At 40.4% G+C, this 25,800-nt stretch overlaps 1 protein-coding gene across 2 annotated transcripts; it reads right to left on the reverse strand.

The window, feature by feature from the left end:
• Nucleotides 1-77: 77 nt before the first annotated feature.
• LOC115589520 (uncharacterized) lies at nt 78-16,081 on the reverse strand. Of its 2 annotated transcripts, none has more exons than XM_030430443.1 (35): nt 15,954-16,081; nt 15,797-15,865; nt 15,076-15,141; nt 14,833-14,895; nt 14,482-14,556; nt 12,561-12,596; nt 12,402-12,455; nt 11,156-12,292; nt 10,929-11,048; nt 10,722-10,814; nt 10,480-10,542; nt 9,827-9,886; nt 9,628-9,663; nt 9,482-9,544; nt 9,323-9,373; nt 9,161-9,229; nt 8,121-8,180; nt 7,927-8,031; nt 7,732-7,791; nt 7,515-7,583; nt 7,345-7,410; nt 7,209-7,262; nt 7,060-7,119; nt 6,343-6,387; nt 6,098-6,196; nt 5,857-6,009; nt 5,526-5,636; nt 5,349-5,435; nt 5,211-5,255; nt 5,029-5,103; nt 3,450-3,518; nt 3,287-3,326; nt 3,131-3,188; nt 1,841-2,186; nt 78-1,724 (listed from the first exon to the last, which is right to left on the reverse strand). In XM_030430443.1, the coding sequence occupies exons 1-35, from the start codon at nt 15,972-15,974 to the stop codon at nt 1,320-1,322; spliced, it is 4,083 nt and encodes a 1,360-aa protein (XP_030286303.1). In that variant the 5' UTR covers nt 15,975-16,081; the 3' UTR covers nt 78-1,319. The 2 variants fall into 2 exon arrangements, with proteins under 2 accessions (XP_030286303.1, XP_030286302.1); XM_030430442.1 differs by having other exon boundaries at nt 7,927-8,034.
• Between the last annotated feature and the right edge of the window lie 9,719 nt (nt 16,082-25,800).

The following is a 25,800-nucleotide window of genomic DNA, read 5'->3' on the forward strand; positions in this document are numbered from 1 at the left end:
TTAGATTTAATGTTTAAAAAACTATTCCCTGCGCATCGAGAGCAAACTTAACCAGAGTCAAATTACTTGTTCGTGTGCTCATACAATCAATTTTAATAACGTCTCATCGGGTTCTCTAACAAGACAGTAGGGGAGACATCCCGAAAAGAAGAACTTGAAAGTTTCAAAAGTTTTCAGAAAACTAGAAAATTCAAATCAGATACAGGCTGAAAGTTTTCAAAGTAACATAACATAATGCAATACATTTTGTTGGTATTTCAATTTCAATATTATGTGTTCAGTAGCAATTAAATATCAGAATTATGTAATGAGACTCTCGTTATTACAGCTCTGCACACAGGACACATTCACAAAACAGCTTTTATTCACAGAATCAGTTCCATTAAAATGTCTGAATATATTAAAGTAGAATATCTATAATAGGTCCATTCTGTTCAGATTGAAATAAGTACAGAAACAGGGATCTTTCTGCATTCAGAATCTACGAACTTTGGCAGATTCGGGCTTATCAGAACAGCATCGACACAACATTTCTCCACTTCTTGAACAGAATGTGTTGAACAACACAGTGTTTGCTTCATATAGCTCACATACGTGTGCACGCAGAAGCTGTTTCATAGCCATAGATTTATTTTCTGTGCAATAACTTGACATTCAACATTAAAACCTTTCCTCGTCATTACCCAGAGCTGAATTACTCCTAGTCATAGTGATATAATTAAAAATAAATTACCTTATGTACAACACTCATTGTCACATTTTCTCTCCAAAGACGAAACACATAAAATATTAAATCCTGATTAGATAAGTCTGCACAGTTTCTCACTGTGGAGTCTACAGATTATTTGATCGCACAGATATCTGGTGGAGGGACTGGACAAAATAACAGAAATAGTGACAATACAATAACATCTAATACAACAGAACCCCTAATATTATTTTATGTACAGTGTGTGGATACATTTATAACTGAAAATCAGTTCAGTGTTGAACTTCAAGCCCTCTGTGTCCTATGTTTTAATTTCGATTCACCTTATATGTAAACCTTTTACCCATATATCAATATATACTGTACAGTGCTTAAAGAAGTGTCTGTTTTCCTGTTATTCCGACCAGAAACTTCTTACAATATAATACAAATGCACCAACGATAATCAGAATAATCTTACTACAAATTAAAGCCCATTATTTGCTCAACAGAGGGTTGTTTTCAGGAGTCTGTTTTCAGAAAACTGATGTTAAAAAAAGTCACCCTTTTAATGTCTGAACCCTCGAAGGAACAGTTCCCTCATTCAGCCACTAGAGGGGGCTCGTGCTCCTCACATGCTCCCGGTTGCATCCTGCAGCTCCTCTCTGATGGAGTTGAGCTCCACTATCCCGTCATTGAGCAGGCTGGCCAGCTCCTTTATCTGACCCACTATCTCCTTCTTGCAGCCCTTCTTCAGCTCCCGGGAGTCCTTGATGAAGTACTTGTCCATGCCTTTGAAGAGTCCTTGGACCGAGGCAACCGCCGCGTCCGTTATGTCGGCCGCCCGCATCACCGGTGTGTCCACTAGGCTGATCATCTGGACGGCCCTGCGGATCTCCCAGTCCTCCGAGTAGTGCTGGGTGCCCGACCTGAGGAAGGGATGGCCGCGGAGTTTGTACAGGCCCTGATTGACAAAGTGGAGGATCTTGCCGATGTCGAGCAGGTGGGCCTCGTAGTCCTGTAGCACCACCTCCACCTGGGGAAGGAGAGGGAAGGAGCACGAGAATGAAAAGGTCAAAGGTTAAGTTCAAGCATGAAATGGGTCAAGTCAAGTGGATTCTGCAGTGCTCTCAAAAACACGTTTTTATTTACCTTCTTCCGGTCGTGCATGTTGTTGACGTTATCCGAGATGGCCGCAGAGGCCGAAGTGATTCCTCCGGCCGTTGCCACGCCAACACCGACGGCAGTGATCACGAGAGAGGCCCCGAAGGTGAAGGGCGCCAGAGCCAAACCGGCGATGGCCGTCACGCCGCCCACAGCCGTGGTGGTGCCGCCGGTGATGCCGGCGATCTTGGCCTTGTGGTGGAAGGTGCTGATGTCGTCGGCGATGGCGTGGAGCGTGATGATGGACTGCCAGAGGACCTCGGCCCGCTCGGTGAAGACCTTGTTGAAGAGGCGCAGGCCGCGGTGGACTTTGTCGGCCAAGATGGTGAATGACCTGGGATTCATTTAGGAGACGGAGAGAGGGAGAGAGAGAGAAGGCAGCACCTTAAAATGTTTCTGTGAGCAGAGACGAGTTCAAGGGACACACAGAGCAGAGGGTGCAGTTACGTCTTCTAGGCCCCAAACAGTTCTGATTGTTCAGTGTTTCTTTGATTGAGTGACTTTTTTTAGGATTTGGAAGAGCCCATCGAGCACTCTTGTTTGACTGAACCAACTTCCACCCTGTAATCTGTAAGCGTTTGGGTAATCATTGAATAGTTTCATCATTCTTCAAACAAAAATGTCGAACAAGAGATTCTACCCTACTAAATCAGGATTTGAGTCTTTTCTTTGTCATACGTGGTGCTAAAGTGAATATCTTTTGGTTTTGGGTCATTGGTCATGGTAAAAAATTAGCACTTTTATCTTTTGTCTCCAAAGTCAAAAGTATTCGACAAACTTTAAAACGGTGCCATTTGTAGAAGAAAAGTAGATTTTTGAGTCTCAGTCCCGAGTCGGTAGCCAGTCCTCATTTGTCCTGCCTTCAGTATCAATTATTCTGCATATTTTTGGCTTGGCACTTGTGATTTTTCCTATACGTTGTCAGAATACTATGACAAATTGATGATTTCATTGGCCTCAACCACTTCACATGGAGCTGAGAGCCTGAGCGTTGCTGGTGACGATGACACACTTTGAAACACTCATTAAATAAAAGTTTGTTGACCTGATCAGCATGGTCCAGTGTACCTTAAACTATAGGGCTCATACAGCTGCCCAGAGTCGGAGGTAAAATTGCTGTTTTTCTCTTATTAATGGTCTAAAACCAGAGAATATTCTGTTCAGTATCATACGTGACATATAAAAGCATCTAATTGTCATATATGTGACACTAGAATCTGGTCATTTCTGGCCTTTATTCTTGAGGGCTGACAGCTAATTTCATACACGCAGACGTACTTGGACTCATCCTCTTTCAGGGCCTTGTCCTCGTCGTCTGACGGCACCTCATCCCACTCTGAAAAAAAAAAAAATAATCAATCGAGCAGCGGGCGTTAACGAAGCACAAAGTTCACGTCGTCTGTTAACTGAATTATACGTGTGATTGTGACTCACGCTCCACAGTGTACCACCACTCCATCAAACTGTCAGTGTCCTGTGATGGAGGAAACAAAAGCATGATGGGTCACACATAACAGGAGATCATTATGCAGCTGTATAAACAGGAAGTGCGAGGTGGCGAAGACGTCTGTTCAACCAGTTTGAAGAGAAAACTGACCCCTTCCTCGTCGTCGTCCTCCAGACCCTCCATGGCTCGCTCGTCCATCTGGGCAGCCAGCCACTCCGCCTGCGCGAGGGAGGTTATATATATATAATCCAGTGAGTACATAAAAATAGGTTTTGGCAACATACTTCAATGTATTCACACCAAGATTAGTCATGAAAGCCTTTGTTATATTTGGGCTCTCGTGAACTGGCTGGTGTGTCGGCGAGCATGAACGTTATGCTGCTGGGCCGGTCGGGTCACATGCCAGAGGAATGTGACCCGTCAGGAAGACAGAAATCAAGATAAAGCCGGCAACAACAACATTTCATAATGTTCCCAACCGTCAGCTCAGGTAAACAAAGCGCGGCTTGTGTAAAAGATTCGGGATTGTCTTCTGATTCGCTCTGTTCAAACTCTGGCCCGGGTGAGTTTCTGGCTTGATCGTGATCGTAGTATCCCGACCGGGCCTTACTATGATCACGATCGAGCCAGTTTGAAGAGAAAACTGACCCCGTCCTCGTCGTCGTCCTCTAGACACTCCATGGCTCGCTCGTCCAATCACGATCAAGCCAGAAACTCAACAGTGTGCGGCAGCGAAACAGGTGTTCATTTGTTTTTTTCTCAGGTTCATGTGGAAGTTTGAGGTCACGCAAGTGCGTTCGGGTTACATAAAACTGGAGGGTGTGTGACTCCACCAGCCACGTCCGTCCACGGCAGAGGCAGTAACGCTACGCTCGTTATTTACTCAAGTAGAAGAAGAAGTACTGATTCAACATCTTTACTCAAGTACAAGTGATAAAGTACAGGCTCTGAAATGTCCTCCAAGTATAAAAGTAAAAAGCTTCCCTCAGGCTAAATCAAATCTCACTGAACCTCACATTGTAGTTATACAAGTCAAAGAGGGAATGTCTTCGTTCTCCGTCGTCATCGTCTGCCTTTGTCACCAACACATGTCATTTAAGGTTTATTTATACACACTGATACAGACAATAATTGATAACTCCCTTCAAACGCATCAAAACTGAAGTAACGGGCCTGTGTGCGGAACATTATGATGTCACAGTGACAATGATGTCCATTTTAGCTTATTTTTATATTTCTGAACTTCTGTGAAATTTCTTCCTGTGTCTTATAATGTAATTTCTATGCCCCAGTAAAGCACTTTGAGTTGCCTTGTGTCTGAATGTTGCTTTACAAATAAACTTGCCTCGCCTTAAAAGAATGGAATGGACAATCCAAATACACAACGCCTCCTGGTCAGGGGCTGTTGTCAGTGTGGAGGCATTAAAACGGCCACACCAAGCTCAACATTATTTAAAAAAAAAAAAAAAACTGCAACATTCTTGTGATTTTCCATGGAGCTCGCTGGGAAATGTGCGACAAAAACAAAAAGTCGACTTGATCAGAGATGTGGTTTATGTGAAGGAAGTCTCAAGGGTACTGAAAAACTGGGTCATTCAAGCCAAAGATAAACACATTTTTCAGAGGATTAAAAGACATGCCATTGTGAAACCAATCTGTCAGAAGGATCCCCGTTCGATGCCAACGTCGGCTTCTCATTTAAATATCTTGTAGTATTATTCAAACTTACCCGAGCGGCCTCTGACATGAAGTCAATGGACGTGGCTCCTGGTGGATCGTCAGACTCTAGATGCATGGATTTATTCTGGTGCGATAAAGAAGTGAGAAAGAGTGAGCAGCATAATAACAGCAATATAGGCAAAATCCCCCTTAATCATGTTTTTAGACGGAAGGTAGACCGCACTGACTCACCTTGGACTTGAGTTTTTTGAGGGCTTTGAGTTTTGAGGCCTTCTTCTGTTAAAAAGAAAAAAAAACACTAATGAGAATCGGATATTAAACAACCCCAAACTGAAGCAGTGGAAGTGAACGTGAGGGCGACAAGAATACCGGTTTGCAGATTCCCAGCTCATCTTGTTCGTAGTCATACGCGACGTCTTTTCCTGTTTGAGCCTCGTCGTCGTCAGCAAACGCATCCTGAGAAAAAGAAAAAAAGAAAATGCCACAAGTTAAATGAATACCACAGAAAACAAACCAACTGTATGGTTGGAGCTTGACTGAACGTACACCGCAGGCCTGCCGAGGGATCTGGTGGCTGAATCCGACCTCTTCACTTTGTCCGTAGGCGGTGTTGGACTTGCGCGGGAGGGGAAGAGGGCCTTTGTGTTTGGACTTTTGCTGACGGAAGAAACAAAGAACATTGGGTGTGTTCGTAAAGCTTAAGATGACATCGAGCAGGAAAAGACTCTTCCCTCTTTTAAGTGAAAGCTCTATACATCGACGATACATCTGACAGCACGAACACTTAAGATCATTTTCTCTATTGTTGCGACCTGAAAAGAGTCCCTGTGTTAGCCCGTTACCGCGACCCTTGGTTTCAAAACGGAAACATATATACCGGTTTGCTGTCACCCATCCAATTCAGTTCGTCATCGTCCAACTCCTCCGCTGAGAAGCTGCTCTTCTTCTTCTGAAGGCTGGGATCGCCCAGCATGCCCTCCTTGGAGCTTCGGCGGCCCACGTGCTGCATCTTCATCTTTGTTGGTTTCTTCTGTCGATGGGGGAGAAAACAACCATTAAGTTAGAACAGCTGACATATTAAAAACAAGAAGAGGAACTGAGTATTCAAAGAAAGTTACAGGTTTCCAGTCTTCCATTCCGTATAGAGCTTCGTCTCCGTTGAGTCTGGCAGACGTGTGGAGGGCTTTCTGGAAGTGCTCCTCATCCATGAAAGCAGCCTGACATTCGAAACAGACGGTAGATTTGGAAGCTGCATATTTGCTCAAGTAAAGCCAACAAATCACTGTAACGGTCACATTGAAATGTACAGAGATGTAAACTGTTTCCAAGTCAAATAACAGAGTAACAAAAGATAAGACAGTACCTTGCTGGTTGACTTAAACTCGTCTACGTCGTCAAAAGCCTCCTCCTGTGAGTGTGAGATGTACAGCAGTATAACTTGCATATTGTTTCAGAATGATACAAGTGCTGGAAGTCATTTCATGATATCGAAGTTGATTTATATCACCTTTATATTATACAAGGGGATGGATTAAGCCACATGTCTTCCCAATGTACCTGGAATCTATAGACCTACGAACTGTTCTCAAGAAGCTAAAAGGTTCCTTCACCCTGTTGTCGTCACTGTGTCCACTACAGTCTAAAGACCTACTTATAATACATATATTCAGCTATTGTATGAAAAGAAATGGCCGTTTTTATGCATCGTTTTTGAACGTGATAAGCTATCAATAAGTTCTAGTCCAATTTTTTCCATAACTCCTGTAGATGTTTCAAAGCAGAGTGAACAAAAACTGGTTTGCAGCTGCAGATGTTTCAACACACTGGCTGAAATAGTACTTGTGAGTACTAGAATCATCAGAAAGCATAACTTCTGTTAAGTTTCTGTACTTTCGGAACGTACTACCTCCGAAGCAGAGAGCTATTTAGGGGTAAAGTTTGTTCCTGGAACTTAAATTAGACCCAAATCCATGCAGAGTTCCGCCAAAAGTTATCTGGTGAAAAACACAGATTTAGTCGTCGTCTTGTGAGATTAACTTTTTTGTCGCTCACATGTTGAGCAAACCGAGCTGAATGTTACCTGGGACTTCTTACGAGGTGTGTAGCCGTGTGCACCCAAAACTTCTTCTTGCAATTTGTCCTACAGGGAAAAACAAAAGTCCAGATATCACCATAAAATACATAAGAACAAAGAACAACCCCGGTAAATCCAAATGTGTTCGGTCGTACCTTTGAGCCTTTGCGAGGAGTGTATCCGTGTGCTCCCTTCAGCTCATCATCAGTCTGGTGGGAGGAAGTTTAAAACATGCTGGTCAGACATCAGAAATGCTGTGAAACAGTGAAAAGTGCAGTAGAGGGTTGTTACCTTCCCTACAGTGATGGCGAATCCTCTGTGTGGCACGAACTGGATTTTCATCTTCCTTTTTTTCTTCTGGAGTTAGAAAAAGATTCAGTGAGCCAAAACAAGAACATTCACAGTTGTCGCTCACAATTAAGTCTGAGATATCTAAGAGTCTTGAAGTCATTGCTGTCGACCTCATCGTGATGCGCTTCCCCTCCGTCCTCATCCTCCTCACCGCCAGTGCTGCCATCCAAGGCGGTCCCCTGTTGACAATGAAACATCAAAAACCGCATCATGTTAACTGTTTAGTGTGACTCCACCCTCATTCCAGCACTTGGAATTGTACAAAAAAGAGAATTTGAGCTACTCAAGATGATCCGATCAAACGTGGCGGACTCCTTGTACAGTTACCTCGGACCATCGGCGTATCGAGTTCTTCTTGCTCACGCTTTTCTTGCCGAAGTCACCGTCCTGTTGTGGAATTAAGACAAAGTCGTCACGACATGGTGTTGATGTCAGACGTCGTGCGTTTGTTAGTTTTCACAAACCCAATAAGAGATGGTAAGAGCTGGATGAAACCTTAATAATCCATCAGCATCAACGCACCTTAGATTCTTGAGGTAAATGTCCGTTGGCGTGTTTCCTGTCTGGCATGAAGGAATTCGTGGAAGCTCTTCGGAGCAGCTGGTTGACTTTGGTCTTCAGCGGTTTCTTCTGTAGACAAATCAAGACATTATTAAAACCGCTCATAATTCCAAAACAAGATAATTTACAGCAAAACAAACAGAAAAAAAACATACTTTATAGTCCAACTCATGCTCCCCATCTTCATTCTCTCCTGCAGACTCTGCAGAATACTCCTGAAAAACAGAATTTAACTGTCATCACACCGGGTCGTTCAGGCACATATTGGTCACTATTATTATTGTCCCAATTTCCTACAGCAGATTTTACTATCTGACAAAAAGCAAGCGACTGGTGATTTGTTTTGAAATGTTTGTTAAGCTTCAGTCCAGCTGACCGACTCTCTGGCATCACAGATAAACCCGACCACGGGTTTGTCCTCATGCCTCAAAGTAATTCAAAACTGATAAGAATGAGACTCAAACCTTTCAGATTCTCACACACAAGTCACTTTTGTTTGCTGCCTCCTCTATCTGCATCAGTTCACTAGTGAAATATGTAGGGGATATGTGCAGACTAGGCTTATACTGACACATGCTAATGCTTTTTTTAAATTCAGGGTTTTTCGCACCTTTGTAAAACTTACATTTTAAGTTTTTTTTTTAGGCCCAATTCACTCAGATTCAAGGAACCAACGCGACATACTGTGAGACACGGATCAAGGTTCATATTCATTACAGCCCGACTGTAAAGATGTGTTACGGAGACGGGATATTTAACATTTTAACAATAAACTTTATTGTCTAAAATGACTGAAACAGAAAACTTCACCCCAAGAATCTTTTCCTGCATTAAAATCTCTCCATATTTGAACATATTGGTCAACATATATGCCGGAGCTCATAAATCTGTCAGACAGATGCATGTTGGTCGTCCACCATTCCTACAATATCGAGCAGGATTTATGGTGTATACCATTCTCACATCATATGACTTCCATCAATCATCTAACTGTGGCACTTTCCCCAGGCAGGCGACACATGACACAATGACAGAACTATGAGCAACAACACGTGCAGACGGTGGAATGTGGCCCGTTTACTTACGTTAAGTAAAAAAAACAGAATCAAAGGAACGTCCATTTTTTTTTCTTTCACGGACTCCGATGACCTGTGGGAATCTTGTCTATTTGATTTTAAAACACCTTTGTTGTTACCTTTGATGATTTACGTGTGGTGGGTAGCGTCCTGCTCCTCGCCTCCTTTGGGTCATCGGCAAACTTTTCCTACAACGTGACAATCATCACCGTTACAAAGAACACACAAACACAATCACAGTAGTGAAATTTTTATTTTGTATTGTTTTTGTTTTTTTATACCTTTGATCCTCGTCTGGAGAGAAGAGACATCCTGAACTTTTTATCCTTTTTCTGTAAAAAAAACCAACAAAAAAAACAAAAAACAAACAAAAATAGGATGTTAAACTTTACATTGGAAAATACATTGGTAACTACCACATTAGGCTGTCACATTTGTACCTTGATGTGACTCCCAGAGCCGTCCTGATCCTCGCCACTTCCTCCATCAGAGTCCCCCTTCACCTACAAGGAAAGGTTAGCTTGTTTAGCATCTTCTTTAGCTTAAAAACAAACAATGCCAACTAGACACATTAGTTGTCTCTTACCATTATGGATTCTCGCCTTAGTCTCAGAGTTCCAGACTTGTAGAAAAAAATGTAAACATGAATCACTTCCAGAAAAAACACATCATTACATTCAATTCATTTTGCATACTGAACATGAGGCAGTTTGAGGTCATGTGTTAACATATTCAGAGACAACACGACGACAGAGCTGCAGTAAGACTTAAAAATGTGTTCTCACTGGTTTGAAGTCGGGGTCAAGCTCAGGACTGTCTTCAGGCCAGTCTTCAACACACCTTTCCTGTTTGGAAAAGAAAATATTCATTGACAGTTTTACCTTGCCTGAAATGTTTTCATAAGAATCTAAATATATTTTGCCTGAATTACAGCAAAAGGGTGCTGATCAAGGTCTATATTATTTTAATTTTTTTTACCGACGAAATGTATTGATTTTTTTCCCTTGACTGCCATTTTTTGCTAGGTTGTGTCCACTCATCTAAACCTTATACTAAAAATGTGTCATTAAGCTGGAGGATGGACATGTAAGTTGACAGGTTATTAGCATTAAAAATGATAAAAACAAATAGTTTTCTCATAATAACTTCATGACATAGTCCGCATCTTAACTAAAGTTAATTCATGTACCTGTATGTAGCAGCAACCTCCGGCCACTATGTCAATTTTCATATTTGTAGTCCAACCCTTACTGAATCTCAGAGAACAGCAAGTTTGGTACCATCCAAGTTGTTCATATTACTGGTTATAATGAGAACCACTGGCTCTGGGGCCACTATGAGGTCAATGCTGACAATCTTTCTGTGGCTTTTTCTTCAATAAATTTGCTGATACAGTAAATACAACTAATTCAATTCCAAAATATTGTAATTCATTCACCTGTCCAATAAGCAGGATGTTCTGAAAGACGACATGGTCCTCCGCCTCCAATGGCTTACTCTCCTGTGAAGAAAAAAAAACTTGAAAACATGCCGACAGACAGATGATGTTCTGACCACAGTGTATCACAATCAACCCATGCATGACCTGTTATGGGAGATATCTGGAGGAATATCCTCAAACACACCCTTCCCTGAGCTAATTGAGGTAGCTAATTAGATCAAATACAACAGCTTGCATACCGGAGTATTTGGTTTGCGGGGAATAACTGGTTTTGGGAGTGGTCTGAGGACTGGTTTAGGAAGAGTTTTTGGTGCAGTTGGTCCAGTTTCAATCTAAATACAGTCCAAAGGAGACAATAGGTGCATTAACAAAACAGCAGTTATAGTCGAAAAAAATAAACAAGCAGAGAAATAAAAATGTTATGCTAAACTGTGTTCATTTCATACAGGCTCTGCTGGTGGGGGTGGCCTTTCTGGTTTCGGTGGCTTTTCTGGGGTTGGAGGCTTTTCTTTCCTTAGTGGTCTGGTCCGAGGAAGTGGCTTTGGCGGACGTTTGAAAGTTGAAATCTGAAGTGTACATGATATCAATTACAATATATCTCAGAGTACAATGTTTGAGCATTTAAAAAAAAATATCATGGTTTTCCAAATATCAAAGGGCACTTGTTACATACATGAGTCATTTGAGCTGGAGTTCGGCCTGGTGTCATGGACAGATTCCTGGCCCGCGTGAAGGGAGTCGGCTGCAGAATATCATAGTCAGTTCCCTGAGGGGTCGTCAAGATGACATCATGTTGCCAAGTGGAAGACTTTGGTTGGATGGCTGGATTAGATTCTGATGCACTGAAGAGATCTGGTGATGATGACATGTCCAACTTCCTGTCTGACGAACTGTTGAGTGAAGACGTAGAGTTTGTAGCCTTAGAAGCTGTATTGTTGGTGTTTATCTCCAACACATCATTGCTGTTCATCTTGGTCGGAAGTGGTTGGAAGATGTCTAGAGTTCCATTTGAAAGATCCTGGAATGGGTCCAACGGCTTTGAGGGAGTGGTACCAAACGGGTCATCCAAACTGGAAACGTCTTGGAATAAGTCCCTTGTGATTGGACTTGGGAATGGGTCGACTGTATTTGCAGATGACGATGAAAATACATCCAGATTTTTCTGAAAGGACATGCCGAAAAGGTCCTTCGTCTCAGAGGGATCTTGTTTGGGGAAGGGTTCCCCACTTTCAGTTGGAACTGCTTGAAACAAATCTCCATTGGTTGTGGCAGTACGAAACGGGTTCCCCACTGTGGGCTGTGGAGACCGGAACAGATCATCCTCCTTGTTTGAAGAAGATTTGAACGGGTCTACAAAAATACTGGGAGATTTCTCCAAGAGGTTCACCTCCCTAGGGCGTTCAGCATGGAGTGAATGATCTCCTTTAGCAGCTTCGAAAAGATTGACCTCTTCATCTTTAAACAGGTCAGAGCTTTCTGATTGAAGGTTTTCTGAGAGGTTCCGTCTTTGAGCAGGAACTGGCTTAAATAAGTCTGGTGAGCTCAGAGTCACATCATGAAAATGGCCACTGGCAGATTTGTTTTGGGCCAATGTTGATGCCTGGAAGCGGCCCTGCACAGGGTTGGCTGTGAGGACCTGGAATAGATCCTTCTGAGGTTCAGAAAATTTGGCTCCATTTTCCACAGTCTTAATGTCAGTCTGAAGATCCAGAGGTGAGCTCTGAAATTCAGGTGGAGGGACAAAGAGGGTGCCGAAGTTGATTTCTGCGCTTTCCTTCCCTACCTCCTCATGACTTTTGCTGCCTGATTCCTGACAACAGAGCACAAGTCATTAGGGAAGTGTTCAGTGAAAATGATGGAACTTAAAATAATGTTGTGATCTGATTTTGTAAAAAAAAAATAAAAATCCTTATATGTACCAAGTAATGTGTATAAAAAGGGTTACTTCTGGCCAAACCCCCATTGAATCCATTCTGTTAAACAAAGAAAGGGACAAGTGAGAAAACAGAGTGGTTAGATTTCTCTTGGACTGCTGACAGATGGCTCAAACAGAGTGACGCTGGCATCAAAAAACATACCTGAGGACTTGAATGTAGCTGTTCTGACACTCCATTCTGGAACAATTAGACAATGATAGAGCAGAAATGTTAGATGTTGAATTATTGTTGGGAAGAAGCAGCGCATAGTATAAACTAAACAGACTGTGAAATGAAGTTTTCAGCGGATCGGGGTGACTCTGACGCGCACACTGGTGACACTGGCTTGGTGTTTGTCATTTGTTTGGTAATGTAAAATAAAACATATTACCTCCACACATTAGCAGATATTAGCACCACACATTTGCACATATTAGCACCACACTTACCTTTTTTTTTTACTATTGTTCATTCGCAAACTTAAGCATCTAGCCTCAGTTAGATAACATTGGTCATTAACTGAATTGAATGAAATGTGGTAGAAATACATGTCATGTCTAAAATCTGTATGAAATATAAGTATGTAAATATATGTCTTTTGGAGTTTCTGAGTTGATTGGATTTACATTTTTAGCCTCTGAAATATGCCGTCATTCGCTCGATCACCCTTTGAGACGAGATACCTACAAATCATTCAGGACAGTGGGTTGGCATTGTTTATCCACATAATAGTCATAATTTATGCAAATGCCATGTTTCGTATTTGTTGTGTTCTGTTCTTAGACTTATTTAGGGCCCGCTAAGCTGCTAGGACAGAGCATCTTCAGACTGCCCTACACGAACAATCCACACAGATTTTTTATTGAGCGATGAGACAGGATACGCATGTTGCACTGTTGCACAAGCCAATCAAGTAGTGCCTTCAGATGACGGCTCCGCATGAATATTTATGAGATTCCCAAAAAAATATCGCCTCCCTGCAGACACCCTGCCTGTTCGCTCTTTCTGGCCCAGAGACACAGCTGTGACACGAAGGAGTCGGCGTGTTTAAAGGGTAAAGTACAGCTGACAATCTGCTCACTGCTGCCGGCAACACAGCAACACCAGAGCACTCATATAAATGCTCATAACAGAATAGGTGACTTGTGTAGATTACAGCGTCGGCTCTGTGTAGAGCCTACAAGCAACCACAAATCTGCATTAAGCCGATCCTTTCTCCACAATGTTTCGTCCAACCTATCCACCTTATTTCTAGTTCCCATCTAGTTTTCAAGCCCATTTAGCTAATGCTTCTAAAGCCTTGAAAGTCCCACCAATGCTTCAGTTGTTATATTACTTTGTTGAGCACCTGAAGTACCACCCATAATAGCATCTCCAGTGACTTTCCTTGGAAACTTCTGGATAGGAACGGCAACTGTCTGTCTATGAGGCTGAAATTTGCCATTGAGGTCAAGTGTTTGTGACATGTGCATGCCTGTGCAGGAGTAGTCGTAGCTTTTGCAATTTCGTGATTGATGTCTTAACAGCTTAATCTTAAATATAATGTTAAATTTTCCAAAATAAACCATGTAAAGATTTTACTTAACAAGGTTGGACTGCTGATTATTACTTCGTATTTTGTTTTATTTGGCTACAAGACGGTGTCGGTGCCCTGTACAACCCAGAAAATGGATTACAAAGACTCACAGATAGCATCTTGCGATCATCTGATGCGGCAGATGACTCTGCTTTGTTTTGGTGGTTGTTGATTTAAGACTCTAGGCTTATTAATAGAAAAGTCTAGTCAGACTACTTGTGCGCAATCACGCCTACACATTGCAGAGATCTCATAATAACATCTGAAGAACGGAAGAAAACAAAAGAAAGGGCGTGGGTTTAACCTTCGCCACAGCACGAGTTAGATGATTATCCAATATCTTCACAGCTATATGAATGGTCAACTAACATTCTACCGCAAACTGCAGCTTAAAAATGATCCATTTAATACTGCAAAATCAGAGTCAGAATCAGCTGAATCTTGGGTGAGATTTCTCCTGAGTTGTTCCCTGTCATTCCTGTAAGTTCAGCAGACGTTTCCTCTCACCTGTCCTATGTGGAGCTGCTGGTGGTCGGTCACATCCGTCGCAGCAGCTGAGAGATCAATGAGGAACTCACCGTCCTGTGGACCACTTAAAAAGTTAATGACGCTGAAAGGAGCAACAAAACATATTTGTGGAGGGAAGCGTGGGAATTCGTCGTCGTGCTTATCGCGCATTCCCTGTCGCTGAGGGAGTCATGCGTCACCAAACACAAATTTGGCATCACTTCCAACTGTTGAAATGATCCTGTTGGGTTTCCAGCACCTAACAGTTTGCTTTGGCCGTTACCCCAGCGTTCAGAACAAAGACATATTAACTGGGACCGGTGAAAGCTGATGTTATCAGCGGTCTCTAACCTGTTTGTTTCGAGACTCGGTCGCAGATGATCCACTGGAGTCAGATGATGATGAAAGGACAGTCTGAGAAGAAACATACAGAAAGCTTTAATCACGTAATCATGCAGGAGGCTCAACTATATGTTCCTTTTTTAAAATATTCATCCAAAAACTGGAAACAAGGGATACCCAAATGTGACTTCCATGCTGTACATTTGTGCGTGTGTTATGGGACGGTTAGCTAGTGTCAGTGGAGAGACTCACCTTGTATTGATCATGGAAAGGGCTCTGGGAAACTTTCTTTAGCATACTCTGTAGCGTCACAAGACTCTGAGGGAAAGACACCCAGAGAGATTGTGACATCATGTGGTTCTTATGCAACTGTGGTGAAATTTCACACACCAAAAATCCATCTCCTTGATTTCTAATAAACTCTATCGGCCTTGAAAAAGGTATTTTAAAGACTATTGAGCAGTTTAATGTAAGATCATATTGTGTTTGTTGGTATTCTTTCAACAAATCTGGAAATACATGATTTTCACTGCACGGGGAGGGAATGAAGAATGGCAATCTGAGTAGCAACTAGTAACTAAAGCCGTCAGAAGTGCAATATTTTCCTTGTAAAAGTATCAAAGCTGCAAACTGGAATTGAGTGAATGTACAGAGAAAAGCCACATGATGAAACTCGATCCTCGCTGCCACAAGTTCAGATTCTCTTCTGTTGTGTCAAAACATCCATCAGAGGCATGACAGCAAAGACATTAACCACAGCCAACATCATCACACTCTGACTGTGGCTAACCAGCCTGTCAGCCCTGACAGCATGCAGTAGATGTCAACCAGCAGCACAGAGAGTCAACATGTCCTGAACTGATCACACTGTCTGCCTTCTTGAGGATGAAATGTGGAAGATGAACCACATGCACTGCCAACACAAGCACATCCACCACTTAAACTAACAGAGCCCATATGTATAAGTACTCACAGGTCGTCTCTCTCCAGATGCTGCAGCTGCTGCACTCTCTCCATTATCATCCGCCTCCACCTCATTCTCCTGATAAACATTAACATTAGAAATTAAGAAGAAAAACAACACAACAGCTTTTAAAACTTGCATCAATCACACACAACTCAGGACTTACCGCAGTTGTGTCTCCTCTCATAATCTCTGGAGTTGGTCTGATGGTTTTATTTTGAAGGAACAAAAACAAGTAATTATTAATATTCCCACGTGTAAATCCACGGATTATAAGGGTTGTTTCGCATCAGGATGCGTCAGTGTGTCCGCAGCTTTGACATAGCGCACGCTGCTAATTATCTCCCAGGTTGACGCACCTGTGTCAGACCTTCCGCGAGGCGTACCTGAACATCCGGAGGTAGCAATTTCAAAATAAAAGTTGTTGCGCAGAGTCGCTGTGGCATTGTTATTAAAATGTGTAGATTTGTTTCTTTCCTTTTTTGTGTGTTTTTCCAATAATGACATTTTATATTCTTTTAGTCCCCAAACACACACACATTAGTTAATTTTTTATTTTTGTATTTGTATTCTTTGGTTAAGGTCTGAGCTTGGATGGATTAATAAGCACATACACATAGTGACTAAGTAAAAGGAAACTAATAGTACAAAAAATAAAGGAAAGAAAAATAATTTTAAAAACACATATGTCGTAGAAATATGCAATTCCCACACATACACATTTTTCTTAAAGGAGAAGTCCACCCAAAAATGAAAATTCAGTCATGTGGACATCATATGGATGGAAAGTGAAGGGAATTTCGGAGACAACTAAACATTTCTGGAGCTTCACTAACATTTTTTCCTGAACAACTGAGGTAGATTGTTTTGCACTCACTTCTGACCGGGTGCACGCTAACGCTTGTTTTACAACAAAAAAAATGTAAATGACAACAACAATAAAGTACCATACAACTCGTCCAGCATAATAAGTCTTCTAAAATCTAAAATCTTCATTGTAGCTTATAAGCTAATAGCACTGGCGCCCACCCCTCTGAAGTGGGTACACAAGAGCATCTAGGGTGGAAAAAACAAATCAAATCAATTTGGGATCTTGGGGATCCTAGAGACTTGCATCACACTGGACAAGATGTATGAAGCCTTTTTAATAACATTTTTACAGTTGATTTCTTTGGTTTTAAAATAAGTCCCCATCAACTTCAGTATTTCGTAGAAAGCCGTTTTGCTGTGAAGCTCCAGAAATGTTTTGTGAACTAGGAACTGTCATCCGACTTTCCATCAGCGTGGGGGTGATAAGATACTGACGGAATTTTCATTTTTATGTGAACTTATCCTTAAAAACTACAGGCTAAGTCATCCACTGTTATTTTGAAGGCTACTTCCCGTCACTTCCCTCCTCTTTCTGACAGACTAAGCATGACACTGATGAAAGTTGTTACCTTTACACTGAGAGCCTGTGCTCATCTCAATGTGAACCGACCGGTTGTCCTCGCCTAGCTCACCTGGGCGGTGTGGTCCAGCCGGGTGTGTTGACGTGCTGAAGCTCTGTGTGGACAGCTGATGAAACTCTGCAGTGTTTTGATTGTTGAACACCGCCTACTTCAGTCAGAAAAATGGACTCAAATGTTATTCTATATCAGTTCCAGCTAAAAAACATACTGGAGAAAAAAAAAAAAAAAACAGACCACACTGTCACCACATGCAACAATCAGGCATTTCCACTTTGTCTTTGGAATTATGTTTTTCTAAAACACCTTAACTGAAGTTTAAATTGCAGATTTTATCAGTGTGATTAACATGAATTTATGAATTTGATCAATTAAGACTAGTTTTTGAGGATTTCTCATTGGAGGAAATCAAATATTGCAATGTAGCTGCAATAAAAATGTGGTTTTGTCAGTTGGGCAGCACAGTGAGGCGATGAAAACAAATGTCACTGGAACAACAAAGTATAAAAGTTTTGATCCTGACGTCAGGTTCATCTGTCACACCCAGATGAGTGGCCTCGGGGCGGCTTAAAAACACATGATGTACAGCTTTTTAAAAAACAACCAGTTATATAACTGCTCGGGATATAGGCAAATGTTGAGTCCTGAATAATAAGTCATATCGTTTGTATACAGTGAGGAGCTTGAAGTTAGTTTCACCCCTATAGGCATATATATAGGATCATATTCAGCCTATGAGTCAATAACTAAAGGAGAAGCTTCTTTTTTGACTTCAGTAGAGAGAAATTGTTGTGACAATGTTTGTCCAGCAGATGGCAGAAGCTCTGCAGAGACTGTATGCAATCTTCTGTTTCTGGATCAGCAGGTCTGGTAGTTACTTTTAAAAAACATATTATTATTATTATTAATATATTTTATTATTTAATATGATATCAAAATTGGTACAGTACCAACCATGTAACTCACAGCTCAAATCAATAATTTAGTCTGAATTGTTAAACTATTGTTATTTGCCATATTTGAGGAATAATGATACTTCAGAATTTTTAAAATCAACCAGGTGCATCTAACCTAAAGCACTTTTACCTTATTTAGAGGCTGTTAAAAAAGTCATTCATGATATTTTAGCAATTCTTATTCTAAAGGAATAAAGGGAACCTTATATTAAAATAAGGGACATTTACAATGTCAAATTACCCCATCGGTCAACCTCCACATGATGGCTTTCCGAGAAGTCGTCAGTTGTCAAGAAAGCGAAAGACGGCTCAAACAAACACTGATTGGGAATGATGACTAGGGACAAACAACCTTTGCCACGGTATGACTTTTGATCGACAATCTTCACACGAGATCTATTTTTGCCTTTCATGTGTGCCCAACAAAGACAGAGGTAATGAAAGCTTCAACAAGTTAAGGGTAGTAGGATGACCCAGTGAAATATTAAAGATACATAAGCTCTGAAGATTTGATTCTATGTCTTTTTTGGCTGATATACATATATATATATATAGATATATATATATATATACATATATATATATATATATATATATATATATATATATATATATATATATATATATATATATATATATATATATATACATAATACAATTATATACAAACCTAAGGGCTGATACAGCACTCTGCCTTTGGGCTATCTGATGGAATAGAAAGGGATAACAAGTGTTAGTCAGTGATGAGTTTTAATCAACTTGAGCTCAGTGCTTTAAGGAAATAAACTTTATTATGAATATTTTACTTGAAAAGGGTATAGTGACTAAATCTATCTCATTTTAATTATTCATCTTTATGTCCTTTAATTATTTTTTGGTATTGATATTCATGTAAGCAAGAAGGTCCTGGGTTTGTGGGACCTGGCTGAGGCTGGGCCTCTCTGCAGAGTTTGTGTGTTCTCCCCGTCTGTGTTATTGCTGTACCCCGGCTTCCTCCCACAATCCAAAGACAGACAAAACTCAGGTGAATCGGTCACTCTAAATTGTCTGTAGGTGTGAATGTGCGTGTGACTGGTTGTTTGTCCCTATAGGTCAGCCCTGTGATGAACTGGTGACTTATTTACCCTGCCATCGTCCCATGTCATGTGTTGTGTCAGCGTTGGATAAATTCCAGCAGTCTGTTTGGAAAGCTCATGGTGGCTGTTACAATACTCTGTGATAAGGTTTGATCATTTGGCTTGGTTATGCATCAAGTAGGGCCCTACAAGCCAAAGTAGGCCCAGCTTAAGATTCACCATTACATTTTGGCCCTCCATGAGAAAAAGTTTGGGTACCCCTGTCCTTAAAGGGCAGCATTTCACATTAAAACTAGACACAAGCATTTCAACCTAGGAGTGTAAAAATGGTTTTACATGAGGGACATTGAAGGGAAATGTTTGTTTTTGGGAGGAATCACTTGCATGAAAAAGTCACATGGTTTACAAGAAGTCAGATGATCTAAAAGAAAGGATGGCAGGAAATTCCCTGAGTGCCCAGACAGGGGCAGGGCTGGCGAAGAAGAAAGTAAAACAAACATATGAAAGCAAGATGAAAAGACGCTCACCTGCGGATCATCTCAGACTCACATCGCTTCTCACCCTGTTAACAGGTAAGTACACAACCGCTCCAACAACATATTAAAAAAGTGAATAAAATCAGATGCTGTGAGCTACATAATGCAATGAATAGTTATGATACCTGAGTTTGATGCATAATCATGAATATTTGCTTCTTAGAGTAGTTACACTTTCAGTAATGGAATTTTATTATGTAAATTTTCTCAAGCAACCGCACTTTACTAAGTGTTTCCATTTTGCTACTTTATATTTCCACTCCACTTTATTCTGGAGACAAATATTGTTCTTTTAATCTACTACATTATTCTAATACCATTAGTTACTGGTTATCTTTAAGATTACATGCTACATCAGAGCCAAATGAGTGCATGTTTAACGTAAGTGATTTAATCGACAGTCAGACAAAAAACTCTGATTCCAATAATCAGAAAAAGGCAGAATACCGGAGCCGACAATTGATTGACCCATAGTAGAATATGCATACATATAAATATATATATGTGTTATTTCCTTTACTTGTTAATTTAATATCAGATGCAAGACAATTACTACACATTCATTAGTGAATTCAATTTATTAACCGTATGTGAAAATTGTGGGCTGACACAATCTTAAACTCCAGTTTTGATTCCATTTCTGTTTTGAACAGATTTGACCGTTTTTCCAAAAAATGGATGAATCTGACACGATTACCCATCGTGAAGAGCTGGATAACAGACTCAGAACTTCACTCATTGCTCACAGTTTGTTGTCTCACAACAACAATGAAGAGCAACTTCTCAACAAGCTCAAAGGACTGGTTACAAACATCAAATGGAACCCAACTGATGTTACAGAATTGTTTGTTGCTCTTCTGCAGCGATTTGAGACAACAAGAAAAGACAGATCCCATCTCCTGTCATGGCTGTTGGAAATGTTGCACTGTATAGAGATTCATTTCATCACTCCCAGCTGGAAATGTCAAAAAGGAAAGACACTCATCGACCTGGTTCGAGATGAGGCAGTAACAGATGAAAAACTCAAGGAATGTTTAGCTGATGATGCAGAAAAGAAACTGGATGAAATCCTTGATGAAATCCGACAGCAAAAATTAAACCAAGTTGATGAGCCACTTTTAGAAAACGTGAGAGACATTGTGTCATCAGTTGATGAAGATCTTAGGTCACACAAAGATGGATCACAGCGGAGTGGCATGAAAAAAGACTTACTGAGACTCTGTCAGGCAGTAAAAGAAAAAAACGAAATCACACCACGACTGACACAGATGGTGAGCTGGTGTATTATGGCTCTTTCTGAAACAGGAAGGTTAATTCAGGTTGGCACTGGAGAGGGGAAGTCGTGTATTGTGGCAATGTTTGCAGCTTATCGAGCTATGAGAGGAGAAAGTGTGGACATCATGTCCAGCTCATCAGTTCTTGCAGAGAGAGATTTGTATGAATGGAAAGAATTTTATAAAGTTTTCAACATCATGGCCTCCTGCAACACCAACAAACAAGACAAAGAAGAGTTAAAAAAGATCTATAAGTGTCAGGTTGTTTATGGTAGTGTAGAAGAGTTTGCTGGAGACTGGCTTCGACACCACTTCAAAAGGGAGGACATATTTGGGAAAAGAACATTCCAGTGTGCAATTGTGGATGAAGTGGACTCCTTGATGCTAGATAAGGGTCTCCATGTTGTCTACTTAAGTAGTGAAATGCCTGCTTTGCAACATCTCAATCCCCTTTTGACATTCATATGGGCCACTGCTAATCAGTTCAGTAAGATTGGCACAGGGACAATTGTGGGGCCAAAATCCCCCTTCCCTCATGTTGTGCTTACAAACATAACAAAGGGCAAAGATATCGATGAGTTCACCATCCTTCAGATGGCGGAGGACACAGGTGTTCTGGCAAAAGGTTCAGTCAAGGACCTTAGAGAGAATCTGAGCCTTTTAACTGAAAAGACTGCAAGTGTTTCTGTTAACCAGTTGGCCGAGTTCTTTAAGACAGTAGAGAGGAGATTTCCATCCTGCCAGTTTGTTCTGCACTGCATGAATGATGATGGATCATTAGAGGAACTGAACAAAGGGCCACAAAGAGAAATGGCTGAATTACAGAGAGTGCCACTGCTTTTAAATGATGGAGGTTTCTGTCAGTACATGTATTCTGATGACAACAGTATTCTGAGCAATATTAAGGCAGAAATAGAAAAGGTCTTGCATTTCACACCATGTGAACTGAACCAAGACAAATGTAAGTGCTATGTCCCTGGTTTCCTCACAGATCTGGTCAAATTGAAACTAAAGGATTGGATTGCAAATGCATTTTACGCACAATCCATGAAAAAGGATCACCAGTATATCCTCGAGAGACATGGGATAGTGCCTGTCGACTACAGCTGCACAGGTGTTGTTGAAAACAACACGAGATGGACAGATGGGTTGCAGCAGTTTCTTGAAATGAAACATCAGTTTAAGCTGAGTGACATGACAGCCATCACAAACTACATGTCCAATGTTGGCTTTCTCCATAAGTATGGAACTCAGATATTTGGAATTTCTGGGACTCTTGGCCAACAAGCAGAAACTGAGACCTTGCAGAAAATCTATGAAGGTATCAATGTCTGTCAGATACCTTCATTCAAACGCAGAAAGTTGTTTGAGGTTGAAGGAGTGATTGTCAATAATGAAATTGAATGGATTGAAAAAGTCTGCCATGTCGTCACCAACCACACTCAAAGATCTGTGCTGGTCATCTGTGAGACCATCAGTCGAGCAAAGGTTCTTCACGATGCTCTAGGAGATAAAGTCCAGAACAAAAAGCTTTACATAAGCAACAACATGGACAATACTGCAATCTTTGCAAAGAAGCTTGATGCAGGAGACATCATTATAGCAACGAACCTTGCCGGTCGAGGGACAGACCTTCAGGTTTCTGAGAAGGTAAAAGAGGCTGGAGGCTTGTTCGTTGTTCAGACCTTCTTACCGAAGAATGCTCGTGTAGAGGCGCAGGCATTTGGTCGCGCTGCTAGACAAGGATCTCCAGGTTCTGCTCAGCTCATCATCTGCTCCAGCCATCTGCCAGAACATCTCCAAGAGCTAGATTTGAGAAAAAAAAGTATAACTCTACTAGAAGATTTAACAGATGTCACCCCACTTCGCCAAGATCTTTTTATGATGCAGTTCAGGTTGTATCAAAAAAGCCCCAGCAATGTACAAAGTGAAGAAATGTCCTCAACACTGTCAGATATTTTGACTAAAAACTACAATTCCGAAAACATAACAGTCAAGAAGATCAGAGATGACTTAGTAGCTGAAGGACTAGCCAGCTACTTAAAGTGTGCAATCCCAAAGATAAAGAAGAAGCAAGAGCTATTCAGTCAGTATCTGAGCGTACTAGATGAGGTGTACAAAACTAGTAACAACAAGCCCTCAGATTCAGAATTGTCTGCACTGAATGAGTTCTGGGGAATGTGGCTACTCACAAGCTTCAGTGAGAATGAGTCTATTGAGGACTTAAAAACCAAACTAACTACAGACCTGAAGACAGCCAGAGAAAAACTGAAACAGAGAGAATCACCCTCATCAAACCTGCACCACTACACTGCATTTGGCAATGAACTGCGCCAACAGGCAGATCTTAATGAGAGTATCAAGATGTACACTAAAGCCATACAGCAGGACCATTGTTGGGCCGCAATTGCATATTACAACCGTGCTTTTACGTCTTTAACCCAACAAGACAGGCATCAGCAACCAGACTGTATTAAACAAGCGCTGGAGGATTTGCAAAATGCACTTAAGTCAGTTGAGCTCCACTGTGATCAAATTGAGGTCACTAATAAATACTCCACACAGCCAATTGAGGACCTCCCCAGCGATGCCATCACCAGATTTGACAGTCACATGAAAACCAGACTTGAAGTGTTGTTGTTTTTCAAGGCAAACATTAATGAAGCCATAAAAAAGGTAGACAGGGCCAGTGACTTAAGGGGTTTTGTTAAAGTGGAGGAGAGTCTAGTTCACTTCCTTGTTCCAGTGGTGCATTTTCTGCCCTTGGCAGTGCTTTCGACTCAATCACTGACTCTCCTCCGCTCCAGAGACCCTCTGAAGATGAGCCAGCTCAGCAGTCATCCATTCTTTGACATTCTCCATGAGCTTAGGTGTCTTGAAGCTCTTGGCCTGACCCATGTTTATACTTTAGACACACTGTTCTCTCTGGGTGGCTTTTTCTCAAAGATACAGAGAAAGATTCTTAAAGTTCATGATTAAATGGCTCTTGAAAAAAATAATAAATCAAGCAACAGAATAAACAATGTTTTTTGAGGAAACACAGCATATGAGGTAATTCTATGTGATCATAACTGAAGCAAAAACACAAGTCAGAGGAAAGTTTTTTTGGTATTAGTGCACACTTTGGTATGATGTTAATCAGTACATTTTCTCTTTCAATATTTACTGTTTATGAAATGTTTTTAGTATTATTATTACTGTTGGAAACAATCAAATAAATGTGATATTAATGTATTTTATTGTACTCATACATATATATTGCAGTGCAGTTTTTAAAGTTTTGGATTGTAATGCTAAAAGTAATGCTGTGATACTGACACTTCAGTTATACTGTATTTCATGTTTTGGGAACGTACATAGCAATTTAAAGTTACAAAGTTAACTTACTTAACACTGTAAGGATCATTTGTGTAATTTAGGTTTTTATGGGAGATAGAAAACTATATATATTTTTATTGTTAACACTGTGTAACATTTCATATTTATACAGTTAATGTTAATTGACACTTGAAGTATCAGGTTTTTATTCAATGAAGATTTATATTTTGGGCGGACTTACATATATTTATATTGCAAAGTGCGTTACAATTTATATTTATTATTTATTATCATAAAATTTTTTGAGAATCATTAAAGTGATTACGTTTTTATTCACTGAACTTTTTAGGAGATATGAAACTTTATATATGTTTTTTTGCAAATGCTTGTGTAACCTTTTATATTACAAATTTGTTTTTAATCGACGCTTAGAGGATCATTGAAGTAATTACGTTTTTATTCTCTGAGCATTTATGACGCCTTGCATGGCAGCCTCTTACATCAGTGTTTGAATGTGTGTGTGAATGGGTGAATGTGGCATGTATTGTAAAGCGCTTTGAGCTGTTGGTAGTCTGGAAAAGCGCTATGAAAATGCAAGATCATTTGCCATGTTGGAGGACTAAAATTACATATACTTATGTTGCAAAACTGTTACACTTTATATTTACAAAGTTGTTGTTACGTAATATTTTGAGAATCATTGAAGTAATTAAGTCTTTATACACTGAACATTTAGACTTTTTGGGAGATATAAAACTACAAACTACTTTTTATTGTAAATGCTTGTGTAACCTTTTATGTTACAAAGTTATTATTACTTAAAACTATAAGGATCACTGAAGGAGTTAAGTTTTTATTCACTAAATATCTATATTTTTGGGAGATATACCATATATATTTTATTGCAAACACTGTGTAACCTTCTGTATTTACAAAGTTGGTGTTAACTGACACTTGAAGGAATATTGAAATAATTATGTTTTTATTCGCTCAACAGTTAATTTTCTCAAGAGATATAAAAATATATATATTTTCATCCTATTTGTAGGTATTCTGTTTCTGTGTAATAAAAATCAAAATCAGCTACCTGAAATCTGATGGTAATTGACAGGTCATTTCAGTAACACCACTACACTTTATTCATATGTTTAGTATGATCACATTTTAAGAGATAACTCTCTTTAGGCTGTAACATTACATATGTTCATACAATGTTTAAGGGATAATGAAATGCTTCTGCAAACTGTTGGTTAGACTTAGAACCAAAGCAGTTATTACTTTTAAGGACATTATTCACACGAACATTGCTGAACAAAGATATTATGAGTTCATTACTGCCATCGTGTGGTATAAGGTGTTACTGATGTTTGCCTGCATTGGAGAGTGGAGCCATGTGGGATTTTTA

Source organism: Sparus aurata, chromosome 10 (genome assembly GCF_900880675.1).
Source record: "Sparus aurata chromosome 10, fSpaAur1.1, whole genome shotgun sequence".
In the NCBI taxonomy this organism is placed as follows: domain Eukaryota; kingdom Metazoa; phylum Chordata; class Actinopteri; order Spariformes; family Sparidae; genus Sparus; species Sparus aurata.